We start from the raw sequence: 24,408 nt of genomic DNA, 5'->3' as shown, positions 1-24,408 counted from the left end.
TTTCCCTAGACTTCCTCTGCCTTTCTTCTTAGTCCCATAGTTATACTAGTTGCCCATGTTTAAAACTTCTGATTATTTTTCCCTCCCTCCACATCTAACCTGTTACCCAGATGGTACAGGTACCACTTCCACCTTTCCATCTTTCTAATCCAGGATCTTATCACAGTTTCCTTGGGCGATTAATGAGAGGCTCCTAAGGAGGATCTTTCCCGTCATTCTTCATCGATCTATCATATACACTGTTGCTAGAATAATCTTTCTCAATACACCTCTCGTTGGTCATTCCCCTAGATTAAAAACATAAATACACATAAAAACAAAACCTTTACTAGTTCCATACTCTTTTAAGAATTATTTTATTTAACTTTACTTATTTTTTTTTTTAATTTGACCAGAGAGAGACAGAGCAAGAGAGAGGGAAAGTGAGAAAGCAAGCCAACAGGTCTGGGACTTGAACCCATGGTCAGTCATGTGGGAGTCAAGCACTCTTAACCATCACTCCACCTGTAGCACCAGTCCCACAGTCTTTAGAATAAAGCATTTAACCTCGTTTGACAGGGTCTTTATTGTATCTTGGTTTTTCTTGCCTTGTTATTCTATCATTATTTTTGCCCTATGCTCAGGGAAACTAATTTATGTTCTTTTCCCCAATATACTTTCTTGCCGCTACATCTTTGTTCTGTTCCTAACTTCCCGTCTCTCCTATATTGACCTGCCTGACTATCAGCTGCCTTCTCTAGCCATTCCACGTTTGACAGGGTCTTTATTGTATCTTGGTTTTTCTTGCCTTGTTATTCTATCATTATTTTTGCCCTATGCTCAGGGAAACTAATTTATGTTCTTTTCCCCAATATACTTTCTTGCCGCTACATCTTTGTTCTGTTCCTAACTTCCCGTCTCTCCTATATTGACCTGCCTGACTATCAGCTGCCTTCTGTAGCCATTCCAAATCCTATTTATTCTTTTTTTTTTTTTTTTTGAGAGGTTTTTGCTTTAGGGCGTGTGCACTCGCCAGACAGACAGAGAGAGACATAGAGACAGAAAGTGAGAAATCACCCCCCAGAGGTATGGCCACACTGCAGTCCCTTCTCCTCCATTCTCCTCTTCGGATCTTGGGCACGCACGCACATGTGCCTGGGGTGAGTTTTAAGCCACCGGGTTCAGGACGCAAACCACAGTCAACTACATGAGAGTCCAGCGACATAGCCATTACGCTAACTGCTGGTCCCTATTCCTATTTATTCTTTAAGCCCACCTCAAATCTGTGATGCCATGACACCTTTTGTTTGCCCCTCTGCCAAAAATTTCTCCTGAACTCTTACAGTTTAATCAAAGTCCTTATCACAGCAATTTTATCTTTCCCTCTATATTATAAGTTTTTTTGAGAGTGTAAATAGTAAGGTTTTATGCTTGAAATATTTCTTTGGTACAGAGGTATGTACAGACTCAAGATAAAAAGATAAATTAGATATAGTGCCTACTTCAAGTAGCTCAAGGTAGTGGAAAGGAGGCATCTCTATAGAATTGTAATGTAACTTGACAGATCATTACATAGCCATTACATAGCACACACACACACACACACACACACACACAGAGTATAGTAATATAGATAAAGGAACACTTTATTCCACCAGCAAGAGGAAGGAGATCTAATCTGGGAAGGTTTGGTGAATTTAAACTGAATCTTGTGGAATGATTAGGAGTTATGATGAGGGAAACACATTCCAGAAGAGGTACATGAAACATGTACAAGCAATGATACAAGCAATTCTGTATGAATAAGTGTGAGATTTTATGAGATTTTATGGAGATTGGGAAATGTTAATTGGAGATAATCCTATTAAAATATGTTGGGACTAGGGCTAGCAAGTGGCATAGTAGTTAAGGCACTGGACTCCCACATGCCTGACCACATTTCGAGCCCTGGACCTGGCTGCTTGAAAATCATAGCAGGTGCATGTGCATGCATGCCCAAAATTCCAGGAGGAAAATGGAAGAGAAGGAATGGTGGTGTGGCTGTTCCTCCTAGGGGATAATTCCTCACTTTGTCTCACTCGCTGTCTCTCTTTGGCAAGCATGCATGTCCTGTGGCAAAAACCTTAAAGAAAAATGTTGGGACCAGATTATTTCAGTCTTTATTTGATTACAATAATGTCTTATTTTATATGTTTCCAGTTTACAAAGCAGTTTCACATTGATTATATGTAATTTATGATAACCCGTTTTCAGTAGGCAACAGCTGTCTTATCTAATTATCTGTAGTTTCTAGTTATTTTAAATATCAAAAAACACATTAGAGTTTTTTTTTTTTTTCTCTCTCTCTTTCTCTCATTGTGCATCTGGGGGGAGAGAGGATTACCAAAAAGAATTTCACTTCATTCTGAGTTCTGATATTTTTAAAATCAGAAGTGTATACTATCCTTACCCTTACTCCAGCCCTCTCCAAATACCATTCTCTGTATTCGCTCAACATGGGATAGCAGCATTTTCTGCTGTCAAAGATGTCTTTTTTGCCAGTACTGTATGTTTTTATTAGAAAATAGCAAGTAAAATTCTATTCTTAAAAAATAAGATATTAGCTGAAATTCTGTTCTCAGTATTGTGACATTTTTTCTCTAAGTCCAGTTCTCTAACTCATAATAATTCCTGATGCTTTCTTAGTAACAAGTATTGCTAGGTATTATTTAGTTTGAATATTTAATGGACATTTCAATACAGTAATTTGTGTATATTTTTTAAAAATCTGATTTTAGGATGTCTTTTTAAAATGGTGTGACATCCAACTGATATAGAGCATCCTATTTATAATGTGGGCCAAGCACCATGCTGTAAACCAGTTACTATCATGATGATCAGATTGAAAATGAAATTGCATTTCTGTCAATTACTGAGTTGGCAACTGTTCAATATATCTTAGCAGCAAGATGAAGAGCGACATCGGCAGCTGAGAGAGCGAGCTCGTCAGCTAATAGCAGAAGCTCGATCTGGAGTGAAGATGTCAGAACTTCCCAGCTATGGTGAAATGGCTGCAGAAAAGTTGAAAGAAAGGTCAAAGGCATCTGGAGGTGAGTTAAAGAATCTTGTATCATATTCTACAGACAACTCAGAAATCCACAGTGGACCTTTTGGGACTTTTTAATTCTTACTTCAAAATGTTGCATTAAAAACATAAAAGTTTCTAACCTATTGATATGTTGTAGAAAACCTAAAGGAAGCATAGTAAATCAGAAGTTGCTTTTTTCTGAGTCAGCTTTTTTGCTTAATCTTCAACAACTCAAGAAATAATCTTTTAAGAAAATGATTTAATAAGAAGCTCATACAGACCTCAGTCTGTGATATCCTATAATGCTTCATTAATTACATCAGGAGTAAATAAAATGTAATCAAGTCCTCACAATCTATATCATAAGACTTGTAAGTGGTGAGCTTTGCCATGAAAGATTTTCATTTTGAATGAGATCTTTAGAAAGTAGCTTTAACAATATTCTGACCTTATAACCTAATGTGTAAGCATTTTGAATAAGTCCTATATACATTTCTTCTTCATCTTCTTTCTCTCCTTACTCTCAAGAGGGTCTTTATCAATATCTGCAAGTATTAGTCTAAGCTTGATGTTAGAACAGGGACTATATAATTAAATAGAATTTAAATTTTACCTCTCAGTGCTCAATTTGGACATCTTTGTTTTGGTTTGGTTTGGTTTGGTTTGATTTTTTTGAGTTATTATATTTAACTTTATCGATTTATTTATTTATGTTTTAATTTGACCAGAGAGGGACAGAGTGAGAGAGAGAGGGAAAATAAGAAAGTAAGCCTCCAGATCTGGGTCTTGAACTGTGGTTGGCCATATGGGAATCCAGCACCCATAACCACCATACCACCTGCCGGCCCCCAGGACGTCTTTACTTTGGAATTTTTTTTTCTTAGTTTGCTGTATAACACATGTGCATGCTGGAGAGATGGAGAGACAGAAAGAGAGAAAATGAGAAAACACCTTCCCAGGAGGGTGGTCACACCTCAATCCCTTCCCCTCCATTCTGTTCTCAGGATTTGGGGCATACATGCATACAATTCTCAGTGTATTTCTCAAGCCACAGGGCATGGGACTCCAACTCACACAGTTGGCCATGTGGGATCCAGCTGCCTTAACTACCACACCACCAGCTAGCCCAATTTGGAACTTTCTGCAGTTTTTTTAAAAGAGTATATTCAAGAAGCATTCCCAGAATATTTCTATTTCAATTATTAAGTTGACCAGAGAGAGAAGGAAAGTGAGAAAGCAAGCTACCAGGTCCGGGACTCGAACTGCAGTCAACCACCTGCTGGCCCCTCTTTCATTTATTATTCATAACAAGTTGTTTCTTTCATTATAAATATTACTAAGTAAGTTTTGCACATTTTTTCTTTTTCTTGCATTGCTGAACGATAGAAAAACCCCATATTCATAATGTCACCTTCCTGTGGAATATTAAAATGGAGATGCATGCAGTATCTCTTTAATTTTTATCTCCTGATGGTGAGCAGATAATGATAGATAAAATTGTCTAGAATGTCTAAGAATTAAAAAATTGTAATTAATGAACGAGTCAGGTATGTAGTTGATTCTGTCTTTATAATCCAACTCTAGTTGAGGTTAAGCTTAAACTAGATAGACTAGGCAAAGAAACTGCCAGTGTTACAACCAAAAAAGTAAGTATCTTCCTTTCTTGGTAATGAGCAAAAATGAAGGCTTGAATTTGGCATCTTTTGATAGTCAAAGTAAATAAACATGGTAAAAAAAAGGACAAGTGAAGATTGGATCTGTGGAGTTGCCAAGGAAGTACAGACTAAAACAGGGAGTGCCTGGCTAAATGAAGAGAGAGCGGGATTGGACAGATGATGCAATAGAACCTTCTGAAGAGTCAGGTTCTCTGTCCCTAAAGATACCAAAGTGGGACCAGCAGTTAGCGTAATGGCTATGTCACTGGACTCCCATGTAGCTGACCGCGGTTTGAGTCCCGGACCTGGTGGCTTAAACTCACGCTGGGCACGTGTGCATACGTGCCCAAGATCCAGAGGGGAGAATGGAGGAGAAGGGGTTGCAGTGTAGCCAACCCCCTGGGGAGTGATTTCTCATTTTCTGTCTCTCTGTCTCTGTCTTTCTGGCGAGCGCATGCGCCCTATAGCCAAAAAAAAGAAAAATACCAAAATGAGCATAATCCATCTCTCACATGAGACACAGCATATCTTGGATGTTGGAAATAGTAACTTATCAGATGACAGGCTCTTTAAAAAAAAAAAAAGTTGTTTTTGCCATAGGATGCATGCACTAGGCAGACAAAGAGAAACAATGATAGGGAAAGTGAGAAATCACCACCACCACCCCCTGCGATGGGGGGATGACCATGCCATAATCCCTTCTCCTCTGTTCTCTTCCTAGGATCTTGGGCATATATGCCCAAACACCTGGTGTGATTTTCAAGCCATGGAGACCAGGACACAAACTGCAGTTGGCCATGTGGGAGTTCAGCACCATAACCACAATGCCATCTACTGGCCCCCAGATGATGGGCTCTTAGTGAGACCTAAGACAAATGGAGCAGGGACCAGTAAGTGGCAGAGTGATTAGGGTGTTGGACTCTCACATGGCTGACTGCAGTTTGAGTCCCAGTTTGAGTCCCAGGCCTGGTGATTTGCTTTCTTACTTTCCTTCTATCTCTCTCTCTCTCTGTCCCTGGTTAACACACATGTCTTATAGCAAAATTAAATAGTAATAGTAATAAATATGGGACTGGTAGGTGGTGTGGTGGTTAAGAGCACTGGACTCCCACAAGACTGGTTGCGGTTCAAGCCCCAACCTGGTGGCTTGCTTTCACTTTCTCTCTCTCTCTCTCTCTCTCTCTCATTCTCTCACTCTCACTCTCACTGTCCCTCTCTGGTCAAATTTAAATAAATGAATGAATGAATGAATGTCAAATAAAAATAATTCTTTAAAAAAATAATAGTACTAGGAGCCCAGCACGTGGCATGGTGGTTAAGGGCACTGGATTCTCACATGTCTGACCACTGTTCAAGTCCTGAACCTGGCAGTTACTCTCTCACTTTACCTTTCTTTCTCTCTCGGTCTCTTGTCTGGTCAAATTGAAAAAAATAATAACAAATGGAATTGAATAAATAAATAATTTTTAAAAATAGTATAAAATAAATTAAATAAATAATTCTTTTAAAAAAAAATAGACAGGGCTGTCAGGTGGCATGGTGGTTAAGGGCTCTGGACTCCCACATGGCCAACTGCAGTTTGAGTTCCAGACCTGGTGGCTTGCTTTCTCACTTTTTCTCTCTTTTGTGGTCTGACCCTCTCTGGTCAAATTAAAATAAATGATTAAATAAATAAAGCTTAAGTTAAATAAAATAATTCTTTTGTTAAAAGACAAGACAAATAGAGCAGGCCTGTTCTGTATCCTCAGTGCTATGTCTTGACCTGTCTTCATAAAGAGAAATGGATCAGACTAGGTCTACTCTGGCTTCAGACTAAATCTGCTATGGTCGAAGCTGTAGCTATTAAGACTGGGACTTGGGGAGAGACATTTAAAACAGAATTCCTGCCTGAATTTCAACCATTCATCTATACGTGTCATCCACTGAGCAGTGTTGACCATTAGGACAGAATTCAGCAAACTTCTGGGAAGGGGCACAGTAAATACTTTATAGACTGTACAGGTCGTATGGTCTCCGTCTCAGCTACCCCTATAGCTTCAAAGCAGCCTTGAACAACATGGGAGTGAATAGCATGGTTGGTTTTTGGTTGGTTGTTTTCACTTTAATTACCAGAAAGAGCTAGAACCACCCCACTCCCCAGGGGGATAGTCACACCTAAATCTCTTTTCCTCCATTTCAACATCCCATTATGATTTGGGCCATGTATACGCGTGCCCCTAGTGTGTTTTTCTAGTTGTCAGGCCAGGATTTTAAACCAGGTTGTCTACATAAGATCCAGCTCCTGATGCATTATGCTTAACCACTGTCAACCCCTTAGGGGCTAGCCCACGGGTGGCTGTTATTTATCTTTAAAAGGTTGCAGGGTAGATTTTGCCATTTCTCTATAGTTAGCTAACTCCTGCATAGCATGTTCCAAATTCACCTGGGTTCACAAGAATCGAATTCTTAAATGGAAATGACTCTCTTAAAGTTTGATAAATCAGGAGAAAGAATTCACAGATTCATGTCTACTCTCCCAATGACCAATAGAAATCAATTGTCTGAGGAAAAAAGTGTTCTAAGGAATACTGTGAAAGAAAGAGAACAAAATAATTTGAGACCAATCTAGATAGACTACTAGGATAGGAATATTTTAGAAGCAGTTGTCTGGAGTGACAAAGAAGAGCACTTAGTGAAGAGTCAACACAGTAAAGTGGATGCACAACACAGAGAATATCTTGAACATGATCGTCATGTTGACTCACTACCTGAACTCACTTGGAAAATTCATATTTTTCCTCCTCTCAAGCAGCAAGTAGCCTCAGTAAAAATAGGAAGAAAAAAAAAAAACTTTCTGAATTTGAGATGAGGTGCCTTCAATTTCATGGTATCCATTAAGAAATACATACATGATACTTTAGGTCATGGATTGCCATGTATTCACTTAACCTGCTTATATCTTAATGCAGAATAACCCAATTCTTGGGTAAATAACAGAATTGACGTGTCTTAGGAGCTACAGCCTAACTTTTACTTGTCTACAAGTTGACATAAGGCTTATAAGAGAATCAGGTGATATGATAGTATGCTACAATTTTTTAAAAATTCTGTATCATTTTATAATTATAGACCTGTAATGGCCTCCTTTTAAAATCCTCATTCTGTGTAACAAATTTGTGATTTCATTTTCTTGCATGGATGTTGCTTGGGGACAAAGTTTGGTGGTTTTTTGTTTTTAGTTTTATGGCATTGTGGTTAGAGAATATGGCCTAAATTGATGCTTCGGGAATGTAGTGAGGTTTTGTTTTGGCCAAATAAATGTTAAATTTTTATTAAGGGTTCAAAGAACCCTTAATAAATATTTACAAGGAAAGTGGCTACCTTATTTTTAGATGATATTATGTTAAGTATTATACCATTTTATGTATTATATTTTATATTTTTACATATATATTTATTACATGGATACCACTTTGGTTTGAGCTAGGTTAGGATCATTTAACCTTTTTTTCTTTTTCTTTTTTCTATTTTTTTTAGGTTTTTGCCATAGGATGTGTATACTCACTAGAAAGAGACAGAGAAGGAAAGGAAGAAATTACTCCTGGGGGAAATTACCCCTGCCATGTTGCAGTCCCTTCTTGTTCTTTCTCCCTTCAGGATTTCGGGCCCACATAGACACACTCCCAGCATGATTTTTAAGCCACTGAGTTGGGACTCAACTGTGGTTGACTATGTGGGAGTCAAGTGCCTTCACCACCATGCCATCTGCTGGCCCCAGGATCGTTTGACTTTAAACTGATATTTTTATGTCTCTTTGATTTAGTAATAGTAGTATGCTTTGTATTGCATTTCAAATGAATAAAGAAAATATATTTTTAAAAGATTTTGTCCATGAGAATATCTGTGTGCCTACATGATCCTTATTGTCCCAGCTATAGCAAATAGTTTTATCGATATTCGTTGAGCTGAATTAAAATCTTACAGACCTTCAATAATTTTATTTTCTATTCATAATATATTGTAGGGGGTGCCAGCAGGTGGTGTGATGGTTGGGGTGCTGGACTCTCAATTGGCTGTGGTTCAAATCCTGCACCCTGTGGCTTATTTTCTCACTTTCCCTCTCTGTCTCTCTCTGGTGAGCACATGCACCCTATGGCAAACTTAAAAATGATAATAACAATAATAATAAATAAAATAAATAATTACTTTTTTAAAGTAGTAATAATATATTGGGCCAGTTAGTAGCACAGTGATTAAGGTAGCTGGAACCCATGTGGCCAACAGCGTAGTTCTAGTCCAAGAGCTGCATCTTCAAAAACATGTCAGGCATGTGTTCCAAAATCTGAAGAGGAAAATTGAGGAAAAGGGATACAGAGTAGCCTTCCCCTGGGAAGTACATTTTCATTGTCATTGTTTTTCTTTTCTTTTTTTTTTGGAGAGGTTTTTGCTATAGGGCGCATGCACTCGCCGGACAGACAGAGAGACAGAAAGCGAGAAATCACCCCCCAGGGGGAATGGCCATGCTGCAATCCCTTCTCCTCCATTCTCCTCTCGGGATCTTGGGCACACATGCACACGTACCCGGCGTGAGTTTAAGCCACTGGGTCCGGGACTCAAACCACGGTCGACTACGTGGGAGTCCAGCAACATAGCCATTATGCTGACTGCTGGTCCCTTTATTTTCTTTTTTTGAAGTTGACTAGAGAGAGGGAAAGAAAATGAGAAAGCAAACTCCAGATCTGGGATTTGAACCATAGTCAGCTATGTGCGAGTACAGCCGCCTTAACCACCATGCCACCTGCCAGCCCTAAGTTTCTTTTTTTCAAATTGCAGATATTATTTTTTTGTTTTGTTTTTAACACCAAATATCTTGGCTTCATTCAACTTGCCTATAATTGAAAGTGTGAGACTGGCCTTATTGTTGGGCTGTTAATCATATATTGGGGACCAGCTGGTGGCATCGTGGTTAGGGTCGCTGGACTCCCATGTGGCTGACTACAGTTCAAGTCCCAGACCTGATGTCTTGTTTTCTCTCTCTCTCTCTCTGTCTCTCTCTGTGTGTGTATGTGTGTGTGTGTGTCTCGCTCTGGTCAAATTAAAAATAACAATAATGATAAAATAAAGGAAATAATCCTTTAAAAAAATTTTTTTAAATCACATATTGGGATTTCCTATTTGCTTATAGTGCTATGCAGTGTCAAGTAGAATGCATTTTCACATTCCAGCACATATCTAATCTCCTTTGACCTTTTTCCCCACTCATAATACATGCCATACTTGCATACCAGTTTCTGTTGTGCAATGGGTCTCTAGTTTACATTTTTCCTTGCTCACCTGTTGATGCAATATAAATACATGCACACACTTTAGTTCTGATAGAATGCATTTACAGCATTTCCACAAGTGTTAGGAAATGTGTAACATTCCTTTTGGGAAGAATTCAAAGTTCATCGTAAAACCAAAGTCAGTGAATGGAAAGAAAGTGGAAATCCATGCTTAAGACCTAAGCTGTATAGGAGATCAATTTTTGGCCTTACCCTCCCAAGAAGTAATCTTCTTCTCTAACATTAGCAATAAGTATAAACATTGAGTTAATATACTCACTGTTACTGGTGGGTGGAAGGATAGATAAAGATTTTGTTTAGTCTGGATATAAAATGAATGGCTCCTGTTTAGCATCATATAGGAACCTGGCACTATATAAGTAGGTAATACTTCTCTACATATCCCTGGAACCTGAAAGTACTTGTATCTGACTACATTTCCAGACTTAACTATTTTCTTTTCACAATAATGGCATTGTTCTAATCACTTAGGCCAGAGAGGTGATTATAGTGTCCACCTCACCCATACTCAGTGTCTCTTCTCCCACAACCAATATTCATTTGATTTTCAAAGTGTATAATACTCACTTCCAGTTCCTTTACTCTGGTTAGGCTCTCCATACTGCTTGCCTGGGATTATAACAGTCTTCAACCTAGATTTCCTGCCTTCAGCCTTTCTGTTCTTCATTCTAACATCTAGAGCAGCAATCGTGCATGAAGAATGGTATCACAAGCATGTTAAGTTTCCATGCACAATCTTAGATCACTTTTTCTTTCACAGGGCTTATAAGGATATAAGCAAGAATGATATAGTAATAATATTGAAGCTACTCTAATTTGTAAAAGATACAAGCTTCAGTGCTTATGCTAGTAATAAATTCTACATATTTCACAACTGATTACAATAAAACACTTTGGTTGAAATTGCTTATACAGGGACCAGCAGTTAGTGTAATGGCTATGTCGCTGGACTCCCATGTAGTCAACCATGGTTTGAGTCCCGGACCCGGAGGCTTAAATTCATGCCAGGCACGTGTGCATGTGTGCCCAAGATCCCGAGAGGAGAATGGAGGAGAAGGGATGGCGGCGTGGCCATGCCTTCTGGGGGTGATTTCTCGCTTTCTGTCTCTCTGTCTTTTTGGCATGCACATGTGCCCTATGGCAAAAACCTCTCCAAAACAAAAAGAAAGAAATTGCTTATACAGACTGCTGTTGAATTAATATTCTAAAGCACAGTGAGGATCATGTTAGAGTACCAGTGCCTCTTCATTCCTTTTTTTTTTTTTTGAGAATTATTTTATTTTAATTGTTATTATTTTCCAATTTGATGAGAGAGAGAGAAAGTGAAGAAAGGAAGCCACCACATCTGGGACTTGAACCATCGTCATTCATGTGGGAGTCTAGCACCTTTAACCACTATGCCACCTGCTGGCCCTGCCTCTTTATTCTTACCAAGTAAAATTTAAACTTCCCATTCTGCCCTTTAGGGCTCTCTGCAGTTTTGCCTTTTAAGTCTTGCCTTCTCTTATTTCCCTTCAAGTATACTAGAGCCAAATAGGACTTTACAGCATTCTCTCTCAGAACATAACCTACCTGTTCCTGCTTTCATGCCTACAGTGCCCTCCCCTCAGTTACACCTCTTGACATCCTATACATTTCTCAAGACCTAATTTAAAGGTTAATGCTTGTAGGAAAACATTCTTGGTGTAATTGGCAAAGAGTAATCTTTTTGTCTTTTGAATTTTCTCTACCCCTTATCTTTACCCCATAACACCTCTCCGACACGGTATTCTAACATTCAAGCATATTTGAATGTATGCTTTTAAGGCAGAATAAATGTGTTCAATTTAGTGTCTCCTCAACATCTTATATAGCATTTTGCAAATTATGTACAGTACACAGAAGTTTCTAAAATAAATGAACGAGTGTTAAATTTTGTGCTTTCATTCAAGAATCATTATGGTAAATAAAATCAGTGGATGCTGATTGGGAAGAACAAAGCACTGCACCTAATGCCCAGAACTATTACGAGTGAACTATCTCTGACACAAAGCAATGCTGAGTAAAGGTTCTGAATACCTTTTAACGCTCAGAAAATATTTGCTAATTGATTTGCTAAACTATAAAATTATTTAAAGAAGAATTTAAGAGGATAGTGAATTCGAAGATGCTTGCTTTTGTGAAATGTTCACTTATATGAAATAGTTATGCTAAGCAGAGTCTATAGAAAAGATCTCTCAACTGATTGTACTTAAATAATATAGCTAAGTGTAATGCCTTAGTTATTTCTTTAAAAGCATTTAACGATGTTTTCATCTCTATACTTTTTACCCATATAACTTGACAGGGGAACATATTTCAATCTTTTTACTTTGTTCCATTCTTATATAATGGCTTACACAGTAAATGGGAGTCATCAATAAATGTAAGCTATTATTTTAAATATTAACACCCATGGTAAGTATTTACTCAAAAATCAAAATCATGGAGGCCAGCTGGTGGCGTGGTAGATAGGGGCACTGGACTCCCACATGGCCAACCCTGGTTTGAGTCCTGGACCTGGCGGCTTGCTTTCTTGCTTTCTCTTTCTCTCTCTCTTTCTATCTCTGTGTGGTCAAGTTAAAAAGATAATAATGACAAATGGAATTAAATAAATATTTTTTTTTAAAGTCAAGCATTAAGATGTACAGTTTCAGAAAGCGACAAATAGTGTAAGATATCCTCATTCCCATGTATTTAATTTTGGATAACAATTTTTCCCAACTTTAGCTCTTCTAAGATCTATTGACTTAGTTGTTTTGATCCTTCCATTATATAAAGGTACTGTCTATTCTGATTGTACTTAAATAATATAGCTAAGTGTAATGCCTTAGTTATTTCTTTAAAAGCATTTAACGATGTTTTCATCTCTATACTTTTTACCCATATAACTTGACAGGGGAACATATTTCAATCTTTTTACTTTGTTCCATTCTTATATAATGGCTTACACAGTAAATGGGAGTCATCAATAAATGTAAGCTATTATTTTAAATATTAACACCCATGGTAAGTATTTACTCAAAAATCAAAATCATGGAGGCCAGCTGGTGGCGTGGTAGATAGGGGCACTGGACTCCCACATGGCCAACCCTGGTTTGAGTCCTGGACCTGGCGGCTTGCTTTCTTGCTTTCTCTTTCTCTCTCTCTATCTCTGTGTGGTCAAGTTAAAAAGATAATAATGACAAATGGAATTAAATAAATATTTTTTTTTAAAGTCAAGCATTAAGATGTACAGTTTCAGAAAGCGACAAATAGTGTAAGATATCCTCATTCCCATGTATTTAATTTTGGATAACAATTTTTCCCAACTTTAGCTCTTCTAAGATCTATTGACTTAGTTGTTTTGATCCTTCCATTATATAAAGGTACTGTCTATTCTGGTTCATTCTTAATCTGTTCATTAGCTTTTAAGATAATATGCAAAAGCACTCAGGTCTTCATTAAATATAGCTACAGGTTTATAGGAACTGATTTGTTATGTATTTATATTTAATAAATGACAAAATGTGAAATATGGAAATATTAGATGATTTATCACCAAATTGACTTTATCTTTGTATGCTATTATTAGATATTACTAATGGGTTATACTTTAAAATATAGGAGCTTGGGCTGACAGGTCACATGGAGGTTAAAGCAGATGGATCCTACATAGCCAACACTGTGTTTGAGTCCCAGGCCCAGTGGCTTGAAAATCATGCCAAATGCATGTGCATACATGCCCAAAATCCCAAGAGGAGGCAGGAAGAGAAGGGATTGAGGCGTGGTCATTCCCCCTAGGGGGTGATTTCTTACTTTCTCTCTCTTTCTCTGTCTCTCTCTGGCAAGCACACATGCCCAATAGCCAAAAAAGAAAAAAGAAAAAAAAAGGAAAAAGAAAAAGAAAAATACAGGAGCTCAATGAGCTCAGCGATTCAGAGACAGGGTGTGGCAAATTGTCAAAACCTTTGCATCTGCTTTGATGTGATAATTCATCTTTGACATATGAATGTAAAATATAAATGTTAATCTAATAGTGAAAATGTAACTTAAAACTAATTTTTTAACTTGCTTATCTGCATCAAACCTGAGTTTGAATAACTGTCATTAAGATACTGGTTTTTCTTTGTTAGTGTTTTGGGAAAATGATTTGATAAATAACATACTAACATTATTGCTACATGTTCCTACAGATGAAAATGAAAATATCGAGATAGATACTAATGAAGAGATTCCCGAAGGCTTTGTTGAAGGAGGTGGAGATGAACTTACTAATTTAGAAAATGACCTTGATACTCCCGGTAATTTCAAATTATAAAATATTTTGTGTCCTGCTGCATCACAAGCTTTATAGTCATTTTTTTTTTTATCTCATCAATAAGTTATTTTGGTAATTTCACTACATTTTATACCTTCGTAAATCATTTAGTTAAATCCACGTTTCATCAGTTTTTAAATTTTGTTTTAGAATGAATATTAAAAATAATAATTCGAAAGCAAGTTGCAGTTTCTGTTCTCTTATTACTAAGCTAAGATTCACTATGACATTGCATGTTCAGTGAGAATTCATTGGCATTCGGTAATTGTTTCCCATCTCAGCTTAAATATTTCGTTGGGACGTTGTTAAATATATATGAAGTGTCCATGGTCTACGCCAAATGTAAATCTAAAACCATGGATCAGATTTTCTGACTTAGTTTAGAATTTACCATCTTCATTGTAATATTATTTTGCCAATTTTATGCTAACTTTAAATACTATTGCTAATCAATTGTTTTATGTATTACAAGACCCTTTGTAAACTACTTATACAGACTGCTATTAAGTGTCTTATATGTCTTATATAAATAAATCAGTAAATCATATTGGTAATCGACTTTTTTTTTTTTTTTTTTTTTTGAGAGGTTTTTGCTATAGGGCACGTGCACTCGCCAGAAAGACAGAGAGAGACTGAGAGATAGAAAGCGAGAAATCACCGCCCAGGGGGGATGCCACACCGCAATCCCTTCTCCTCCATTCTCCTCTCAGGATCCTAGGCACGCACGCACACGCGCCTGGCGTGAGTTTAAGCCACCGGGTCTGGGCCTCGAACCGCAGTTGGCTACATGGGAGTCCAGCGACATAGCCATTACGCTAACTGGTAGTCCCGGTAATCTAGACTTTTGTAAGTTTTTGTTTAAAAGGTAGTTGCTAGTGGTTTTTCATATGTGTGTTGCATACTTAGGCATTGCCTTCATAAGCCAGCAGCAAGTAGCAATCCAAAGCTTTGTATACCTGAGGGTTTCAGTTCAGTTCTTATTGAATTGAATTCTTACATGAGGGGTTCAGTTCTTATTGAACTGAATTCTTACATGAGGGGTTCAGTTCTTATTGAACTGAATTCTTACATGAGGGGTTCAGTTTTTATTGAATTGAATTCTTATAGCAATAAAAAGTATTTAGTGATCTCTTTAGACTTAAAAGTAAAGAAGTGAAATTCTTAATATTTATCTTTTCCTGTAAATTCATCTTAAATTCCCGGCATGCGCCTGTAGTGCTAATCTGCTTTGTTTCTTCCCCTGTTTGAAATCATGCTATTACTTCTCCAAAAAACAGGAAATGGTTGACCAAGGGTCTTCCTAACCCTAAGGAACACCAAAGATAACTCATGCCCTTTTATTAGTATGTAGCTCCTTCGTGGTCAAGGAGTAAATCACTACCCTTGCTAGATAGAGGTCAGTGTATTTATAATTGTGCAAGCCCAAGAGAATGCTGATATTTAAGGAAAATTTTTAAATGTTTAACCCAATGTTAGAACTTCTTTTTACTTATTTCTGTTTAAAATCTGTAAATCTTAGGTAGGTTTGATTTTTCTTTTTGAAGCACTTTTGTTATTGCTTACCCACCCTTTTACTACCAAAGACCTTATTGGAAGCTAAAAATATCCTTTTATTGCTGAGGACATTCATAAGTACAGAATTAAAGATTTAACATTCAATTTATGGAATTATAAAATCAATGATAATAAGTGAAGCATATACCCTTATTTTGCAGTAGGAAAAATCAACCATTTCTTAGGTAAGGTGAGGGGATATTTTATAGTTTAAGCTACAGCAGCTTTCTGAGATACTTTAAAGACTAATTCATGTTAGTCCTAACAGGCTTGACTCTTATCCTTTTTGGAAAGTCTATTCCCCAAAAAAGGAGTCTTCTTGTTTGGAGTTAACTAATGCGTGTTTACAGTTCTCAAGTTTGCCAATAAATGTTACAGTCAAAACTTCCCAATTCAGATCAATGGTTTATTTCATGGCAATAAGAAATAGGAATGCAAACTGGAATCTGGAAGCACGTAGAATATATTATGACTTTTATCCTAGCTTTATTTTCCCCAAAATTCTTATTTTAATATGTATATTAAAGTCATGATGTTTTAATATTAAATTGTTTAATCTTTATCTTGATTTGACCATAGTTCATCAGATATTGTTTAAAAGAGAAGCCTGGCAATATAAACTGACCAATTTGCATGAAAATAATGATAATAGCATTTATTAAGAGTCTTATAATTAGAAAAGTTATTAATCTTTCTGAAAAATATCATTCACCAAATGGTTGACATGTCTTTTACAACCATTTTATTAAAGACTTGCTTTGTGTGAATTTACTTAAGTACAGTTATTTGTGTTTCACTTCTTTTTGAACTATTTTATTATTAAAGATTAATGTTCTTGCTAAAAATAATTTGAAATTGTTTATTTTAAAAGTTACAGCCATATTTATTTAAAATTTATTTCTATATCTAATCCATTCAAATACATGATAATCTTTATTATATTTCTACCTTCTAATTAGAAGGTATTTGTAAACATGTATTTGTTTCAATGCTTGGTACATATGTATGCACATAAATATTGAATTCTAATAGTGTGCATGTGGCTATCTGAGATCATGTTAAGAGCTTGCTTTATTGTGACATATGTATAAATTTAATATACAAAAAGGATTAAAACTGTAAAGAACATAATCTAGAATCAAATGTATTTCTTCTTTTAAATATCTAGTTTGTTATAATAGCTTATTTATTATGTATAACCTATGTGGCTATATAAATATGTGCATCATGTACAGGCTTAGAGTCTCAGGTAAGCATAGCTACTATAAACTGTAACATAACTGAGTTGTCTTTAGGTATGTTGACTCTATTCCATAAGGAGAATGATTTTGGTGGAGGGAGGGGAAGAGTTCTACATGTGTCTAGTCTAATATGTTATCTCACAACCCTAATGTCTGTCTTTTTCTTACTTCTTTTAAGCTATAGTAGGATTTTTATGATGTTACTTAAAATTAAGTTTCTGCACACCTAAATGTTTCTCAATTGATTATTCTTGGTATTTGCATACTTAACAGAACAAAACAGTAAGTTGGTGGACTTGAAGCTGAAGAAGCTCCTAGAAGCTCAGCCACAGGTGGCAAACTCACTCTCCAGTGCTGCCCAGAAAGCTGTAACTGAGGGCACAGAACAAGACATTAAGGTAACTCTGTCTTGGCTCAGTAGCCATGTATTTCAGCTTCTACTGCCGCTTTATAATCCTAAAATCAATTTCTCTACATTAAGATCAAGGTATAAAAATTTTTATTGAATAGCCAGTACATTAATTTTCAATATGGTAATCAGCGTTTATATATTGTTTTTCAGTGAAACTACTACTTTAAACTGTTATTTCGCGTTAAAGTAGAGGGTATGTAGAAACTATTTTTTAGTTCTATATGTATACATTTTGCTAAGAAGAATATTGCTCAAATAATTCTAGCATGTTTTTCTATCAGTCCACAACCTTCTACCAGTTTAGATGAACTAGAATTTATCTTATTTATAAAAAAATCTATCACACCTGAAGATGGTGACATGATTGAATGTAAGTGTTCCATTATGAATCTTACATCATCTAGCATTATACCCAAAATGCCACATTATAAGAATATTATTATCGTTAGGCTATGCTCTCCCCACCCACTTGTTCTCCACTTTTCTTCACAGTGTATCATTAGTATTTCTTTAGCTTTAGGGCACTTCCAGTCCTGTATAACTTTTCACCCACCTGCGGACTATGGGGACTGCCTTGCTGACTGAAAGGATTTCCTTCCCTTGACACAGAGATGCTTTGAAGTCCCAAAACAATGACTTTCATTGCTTTTCCCGTATATTGTCGGTTTCTATAAATTGGTGATGAAAGTGTGTGGCAGCACCAGAGGACTTTTGGTCTCTATCTTTGAACAAAAGGAAGCCTGGATCAGGTCTGATTTTTTGCGTTCAATTTAGCTTTCTGCAGTGGATTTAATGCAGAATGAAGCTGGCCTAAGAATAATACAATGGATTGAAAAGGCTAACTGAATTAGTGGGTTTAGAGGAATACATTTGTAAAGTGGCAGAAGTCCCTAGTCATAAAAAGGTTTCTTAAGATGGGATTTGCTGGCTAATCGCACTGATATTTTAGCATGTTGCCAGGCCTAAAACAATTTAGCTGTGTTTGTTTATTTTGGTAAAGACTTGAGTTTTAGACTATTGGATGGTTATTATGATAACAGTTGAATTTATGCTTTTATTAAAAAAGATTTTTTAAAAAAGCCAAAATTGTTTCTATCTGAACTACGTAAAACTAAGATATTTTAAGTATGATAGTAACGATAAATGTATTAGATAACTTTTTTTTTTAAATTGAGGTATTTTCATTCTTATGGTTTAATCATCTACAAAGAAAAATTGGTTTGGGTTTCCAAAAAGCTCTTACGTGGTAATTTTTAAAGTTATTCCAACAAAAGGTAGGCTTTAAACAGCTTGCTTTTGTATGAATCTTTTTAGTTGAGATTTTTAAATGGTATTCATAAAGAATATATAGAGTCCATCTGTTCTCTTGAAGCTTTCGGCACTGCTTTGGGTTTTTATTTTTTTTAATAAAATGCAGTTTACACGTTTATAAATGAGGCATTCTGTGTTTGTGGAAAAGGATAAACTGTTACCTTCCCTTGAGGATTCTGTATCCCAGGCCTCCTTGAGGCTAGAGAATAGGCCATTGGAGGGCTCCCTCATTACTGATTGTCTCAATGCAGAGGAAGGGCAAAGTCTTGGTAGCTTTTGATAACCAGTTTCAGCATTCAGCAGGCTTAGCTATTAGTCATGCATCTTAGCCTTTCCCTATTTACTTTCAAAACACTTAATAAAAATAATAAAAGATTAGGTATAAAATGAAATATTTGTTTGGTACACAGCACCTCGGTATCTGCAGCTTCCACACACTGCAGTGGTTCAGTCTTCTGGGATATTTCTTGTTGATAGAACCATTTGAATTTGTTACCAGTATTAACATAGGAAGCTCTGGAAAAGATAATTGTAGTTTCCTTAGCTGTAAAGGGCTTACTTACAAATCTGGCTTTGGAAAGTTATAGCTGATGAAATGCAGTTCAGTGGGGTAGTATTATAATCCTACCTTTTAGCCTTCATCCAGCATTAGTGGTTTATCTCAATGGGCATAAAATTAGAAACTAGTTCTTCTTGTCATACAAGTCTATGGGACTGTACAAACCGATGGGGCAGAATAGTGTGTGTGTGTTGGGGGGGGGGCGTGGGGGGGATTGGAGCCAACATGGCTTTTAAATGATACATACCATGGGGAGAAGACACAAGCAAGCCTTCATAGTGGTTCATGTGTCACAGTTATCAAGGGTTTAAACCATGTGTCCCAAAGTTTTTGATTATAGGCAACAAAACTTGTAATTCTTAGAATACTATAAAATCCATTTTCTTTCAAAAGTTTCTGAAGTTTCTAAATCAGCATCATCCTAAATCAGTAGAAGTTCTGTGACTAATAGGTAATTTTATATTATAAAATCAGGACTCTCTTACCATGCACGTGTTTTACTTTTAGAATGGCACCGAAGATCTCCGAGCAGAGCGATTACAAAGAGCAACAGAACGTTTTAGAAACCCTGTTGTATTCAGCAAGGATTCTACAGTCAGAAAAACTCAACTTCAGTCTTTCAGTCACTATGTTGAGAATAGACCAGGTAGGAGGATTTCTTAAAATGTTTTTCCATCTTATGATTTAACAGTATTTAAATAAATAAACACACACATACTCATACTGATGATAATGTAAATCCACATTTCAATACACAAATATCAAGCTTTATAATAATTTTACATGTCTCTCCCCTTTTTTTAAGAGATGAAAAGGCAGAGATCAATACAGGAAGATACAAAGAAAGGAAATGAGGAGAAGGCAGCGATAACTGAAACTCAGAGGAAGCCATCAGAAGATGAAGTGCTTAATGTATATTAATTTTTTGTGTGGTTTCATGATTGCTGATAATTCCAAACTGTATGTGGAAATAGTGCCTTTATTTGTTAAAATGAGATGTTAGGTTTTTTAAGATGTCAATCTCCAGTGCATTCAAAGCAGAGTGAGAGGGGTGCACTGTTGAATTAGTCTGCAGTGTGGTGATAATTGTCAGATAAAAAAAAATGAATTTTTCAGAGTTCCACAGCCCCAGCTTCCTTGAGACATTTCCATCAGGGCACTTCCCATAAAGAGATTCCAGTATTGATCTACCGGGAGGATTTTAATTATTACAATAGCAGATACCGCAGAGCTGCAGTTAGAGGGAAAAGTCACATGAGACCTGCTAGAATTTCTCAGCCAACCCATTTTGTTGGCTTGGGTTAATGGGTGTTCAACCTTTCCATTATCCAGATCAGCCGTGAATTACTAGCTGAATGATGTTTGCATTAATATAATATATATGGTAATTTCTTCACTTAATTAACGGGGAGGTTCAGCTCAGTAGGGGTATGGGCTGATCATGTGTAAAATTGATTTGTGAGGGAAATATTTGATAGACCGCAGGGAGAAAGCTGCTTTTGATGGACAGCTGCGGGACAGAAGCAGGAAGAACAAGTTTTAACTTGAATTTTTGTCTGGAAGCCTAGCTCTCTTTAATGGTGCTACTTTTTAAATTATTGTTATTACCCACAGCTTATCCCAAATATTTTTATTGTTTTTACAGTTAAAATAAGTCTTTGTTGGATTTGAAATCCCTATACATGCACTCGGAGTTAACAATTACACTTTAGGGTGCCAAAAGCTTCTCATTTTAAGTTGTTCACTTTGGAAGACCTAGAGTGGTCTTAGGACAAAGAACAGCTCAGTGGTATAGCCTACGACGTGTTTGGTATTACTTACAGGTTACGGAATACCTGAGTATACTATGTACTGAAGAAAATCTGATTATGGAATTTGTTACTCCTTTTACCTGAACTAATCAGTGAAAGCAATGAAGTTTTTGTGTTGCTTATCACTTCTGTGTCCTTATATTTTTGCTATTCACAGTGTGTTTGTAAACTACCACGTTTATTTTGTCCCTCTGGATAGGGATGAGAAAAGAAAAAGTCCCTTTTGAAAATGCTCTATCTTACAGGTAGCTTCAAAAAGTATTTTCCAGATTATTCTAGGTTTTAAAGTCCCCATTAGCATGTATTTTGTTACAATTTTTGTTATATATTCTGTTGAGATGTAAGAATACCCAAACTAGTGACTTTTTTACTAAACTATCCTGAGAAATACAGTTTATGATTTCTTAAAATATTTCAACTTTAAATTTGTCAACTGTCATGATCAACTTAATAAGTTGATATAAATTTACATGTGAGTACAAATTAGTTGTTAGTTAAAAAGGTATATGTTATATATACAGTTAGATGTGTTTATGATCATGAAAATTCTAAAATATGTTTGTACTTAACATAATTCTTGATTTTATTTTTTGTTTAAGTAGTTATGAAAGTTAGTTCCTCATAGCTTCTTAGATATTAACATACTTCTAGGTAGGGAAGGGTTTTGACAGAAGAATATTATTCACATTTATTTTGCCAAATAAATCATGTTGCAAGTGCAGGCTACAGAGCGGTGGTGGTAAGAGTAATCACTTAAGCACTCCTTCAGTATTCTTCAGCTACTTAGGTCTCTTAGCCCTAGAAATGTTTAAAGGTCAACAGGTATTCAAAGGGAACTCTAATTAATCTATTTGTATGACAATACCATAAATAATAACACTACCTCTAATTATTTAAATTTATAAAATGAAAATAGAAATTAAGGCTATACTGACACTTTATAATAAAGCTGCTATTTCCAATAAAGTATCTAAGGATAATTTTTTTTAACATGGATGGTTGTAAAAAGTAAAATTTCAAAATGAAACCCAAACGTGGCTAAATGGAAGATTAACCAAAGCAATATAATAATTGCATTAGATCCTATGTAGCAAGGTTTAAAACCACCTGTCAAGTTATAATTTGCAGCTACAGTAATTAGTAATATATCAACAGAATGACACATTAAAATACAGGATCCAGCTATAGGGAAAAGTAGGGATATTGCAAACTAGTCATTTATTGTTTTTTTTTTAAGTATTTTAAAATGGTATAGGACCATCACAACAAAAAGTTACCTTTTTAATTTATATTTTTATAGGTCAAATCTGTTTGATTTTCAGAGAATGGATACTTTCAGGATCAATTCCTTAGTAAAACTCCATTTTTAGATATTACATTTTTTTATTAAAGATGTCATTGGTATTTGTTTTAATAGTTATGAAGAAGAAAATTATCTTCTGTCTTTGTTTATTCTTAACTAATTCAGACTTAACTCTAAGGAGAATTTTTTTTAACTTGGTGTCAACTTTTTAAATCTGGCAAATCCGAATGTGAAGTTATAATACTGAACAACTAAAATGTTCTCTATTTACAAAAGTGTGGTACACATAATGCATATGAAAAATTTCTGAATTACATGCAGTTGCTTCTTGGTACTAAGGGTGATACTAGGGGTGTGTTTGGTTCTCTAGGTAAGTGCTTTACTAAGTGTTTGTAGAAAGGAAAAATGCAACTTACAAGTGATTTTTTTTTCCTTCCTGTTTGTTCTCGTTAACAGAAAGGGTTCAAAGACACCAGTCAGTATGTTGTAGGAGAATTGGCAGCACTAGAGAATGAGCAAAAGCAAATTGACACCCGTGCCGCGCTGGTGGAGAAGCGCCTTCGCTATCTCATGGACACAGGTACGGTGCCCAATTACACTGTAAACAGTTTTGGCAAATTGAGCGTTCACAAACTCTTATAGAGTTTTGGAAGTGTGAATCTTTGAAGCCTGAATGTTCAGCAAAACTGCCTTGAAAATAAAAAGGCTGCGATTTGCAGCCACCTCTCTGGGCCCTGGTGATAAGAGTGCCTTCATGGGAAGTGATAACTCGCCCTGATACCGTGTGAGCCAGCACTATTGAACAGTGTGCTCATCCATGCAGAGTTGGAATACACATCTGTGCCTCATTGATATGCCACTGCTTAAAAAAAAAGTAAGATCTTTACTGTTCTACTGATTCATTGGGAAAAAAAAAAGATTTGGCCAGCTAAAGCCATGTACTGCATGAAACAGAGCACTGTGCATAGGGGACTGCTTCATGGACTAGATCACTGAAATTTGAGAATACTATCTGCTTACTGATGCTCCACAATTTTTTTTTTTTTTTCAAGAGAACAGGTTTTTAAAAGTCTGTAATACTTTGTGTCACAGTTGCATTTGAAAGGATTAAGGTATATAGCAAGGTTTGTAAAGATGGGTTAGAGCAGCAAGTTAGCTCCTAACCAGAGGGTAGATTGGCATTTAATGCTGATTGCCAATGGTGATTGAATAGATCTAAGAGCACAATAGGCTATTGGAAGAGAGCAGTGTTGTATGTATGTGCATTTTTAAAAAATACTACACCTACAAAAGGATAAAAATGAGAAATAAATTCAGATCATTCATACCAGATTAAAACAAAGCTACAGTATATATATATTTTTAAAAACTGTCAAAAAATAAGAGTGGAAAATTCATTCCTTTAATTTAATTAATTGCTTAATTTTATGGCAGTGCTAAAGTAGAGTAGCATGATTTAGGATTGGAAAGATGTCCTGAACTTTCTCTTCTGTATTTTCCCAAAATATATTTATAATAAAAGAACTCCTCTAAAAATAAGCATTTATATGGGACATTTGAAAATGCATATATTAGTGAAATCAGAATATATTAGAACAGGAAGAGACCTTAGGCTTTATTTGGCCCAATGGGTTTCATACTATGTTCTGTGGAGCTCTAATGCTTCTTCAGAGGCATCTCAGGGGCTGGCAGGACAATAAGGGAGCAGAAAGCAGGCATCTAGATCCCTCACCTTGCTTCAAATAGAGTGCCTCTGAGATGATTTATTTGAAATAGTGAGCTTTTCTTGGAAGAATTTGTTTGCAGAAAAGATTGTACTGCTTAAAATTTAAATCCAAACCAAAAAAAAATTCGGGGGGGGGGGGCCAGCCACA

General features: G+C 36.1%; 1 protein-coding gene across 9 annotated transcripts in view; it reads left to right on the top strand.

Moving 5' to 3' along the window:
- EHBP1 (EH domain binding protein 1) overlaps nucleotides 1–24,408 on the top strand; it is a 587,840-nt gene that overhangs the window by 507,587 nt on the left and 55,845 nt on the right. For 7 of the 9 annotated variants that reach the window (XM_027773334.1, XM_027773333.1, XM_006152207.3 and 4 more), the window contains 6 exons: nucleotides 2,921–3,068; nucleotides 14,219–14,326; nucleotides 17,412–17,536; nucleotides 19,928–20,066; nucleotides 20,226–20,332; nucleotides 22,991–23,114. In XM_027773334.1, the coding sequence (XP_027629135.1) occupies nucleotides 2,921–3,068; nucleotides 14,219–14,326; nucleotides 17,412–17,536; nucleotides 19,928–20,066; nucleotides 20,226–20,332; nucleotides 22,991–23,114 (751 nt within the window). The remainder of the gene's footprint in view (nucleotides 1–2,920; nucleotides 3,069–14,218; nucleotides 14,327–17,411; nucleotides 17,537–19,927; nucleotides 20,067–20,225; nucleotides 20,333–22,990; nucleotides 23,115–24,408) is intronic. The other 2 variants (XM_027773335.1, XM_014589215.2) reach the window with 1 other exon arrangement.

Source organism: Tupaia chinensis, unplaced genomic scaffold (genome assembly GCF_000334495.1).
Source record: "Tupaia chinensis unplaced genomic scaffold, TupChi_1.0 Scaffold000341_1, whole genome shotgun sequence".
NCBI lineage: Eukaryota > Metazoa > Chordata > Mammalia > Scandentia > Tupaiidae > Tupaia > Tupaia belangeri.
The sequence above is the reverse complement of the archived record's forward strand: the minus strand, read 5'-3'. Positions and strand labels throughout refer to the sequence as shown.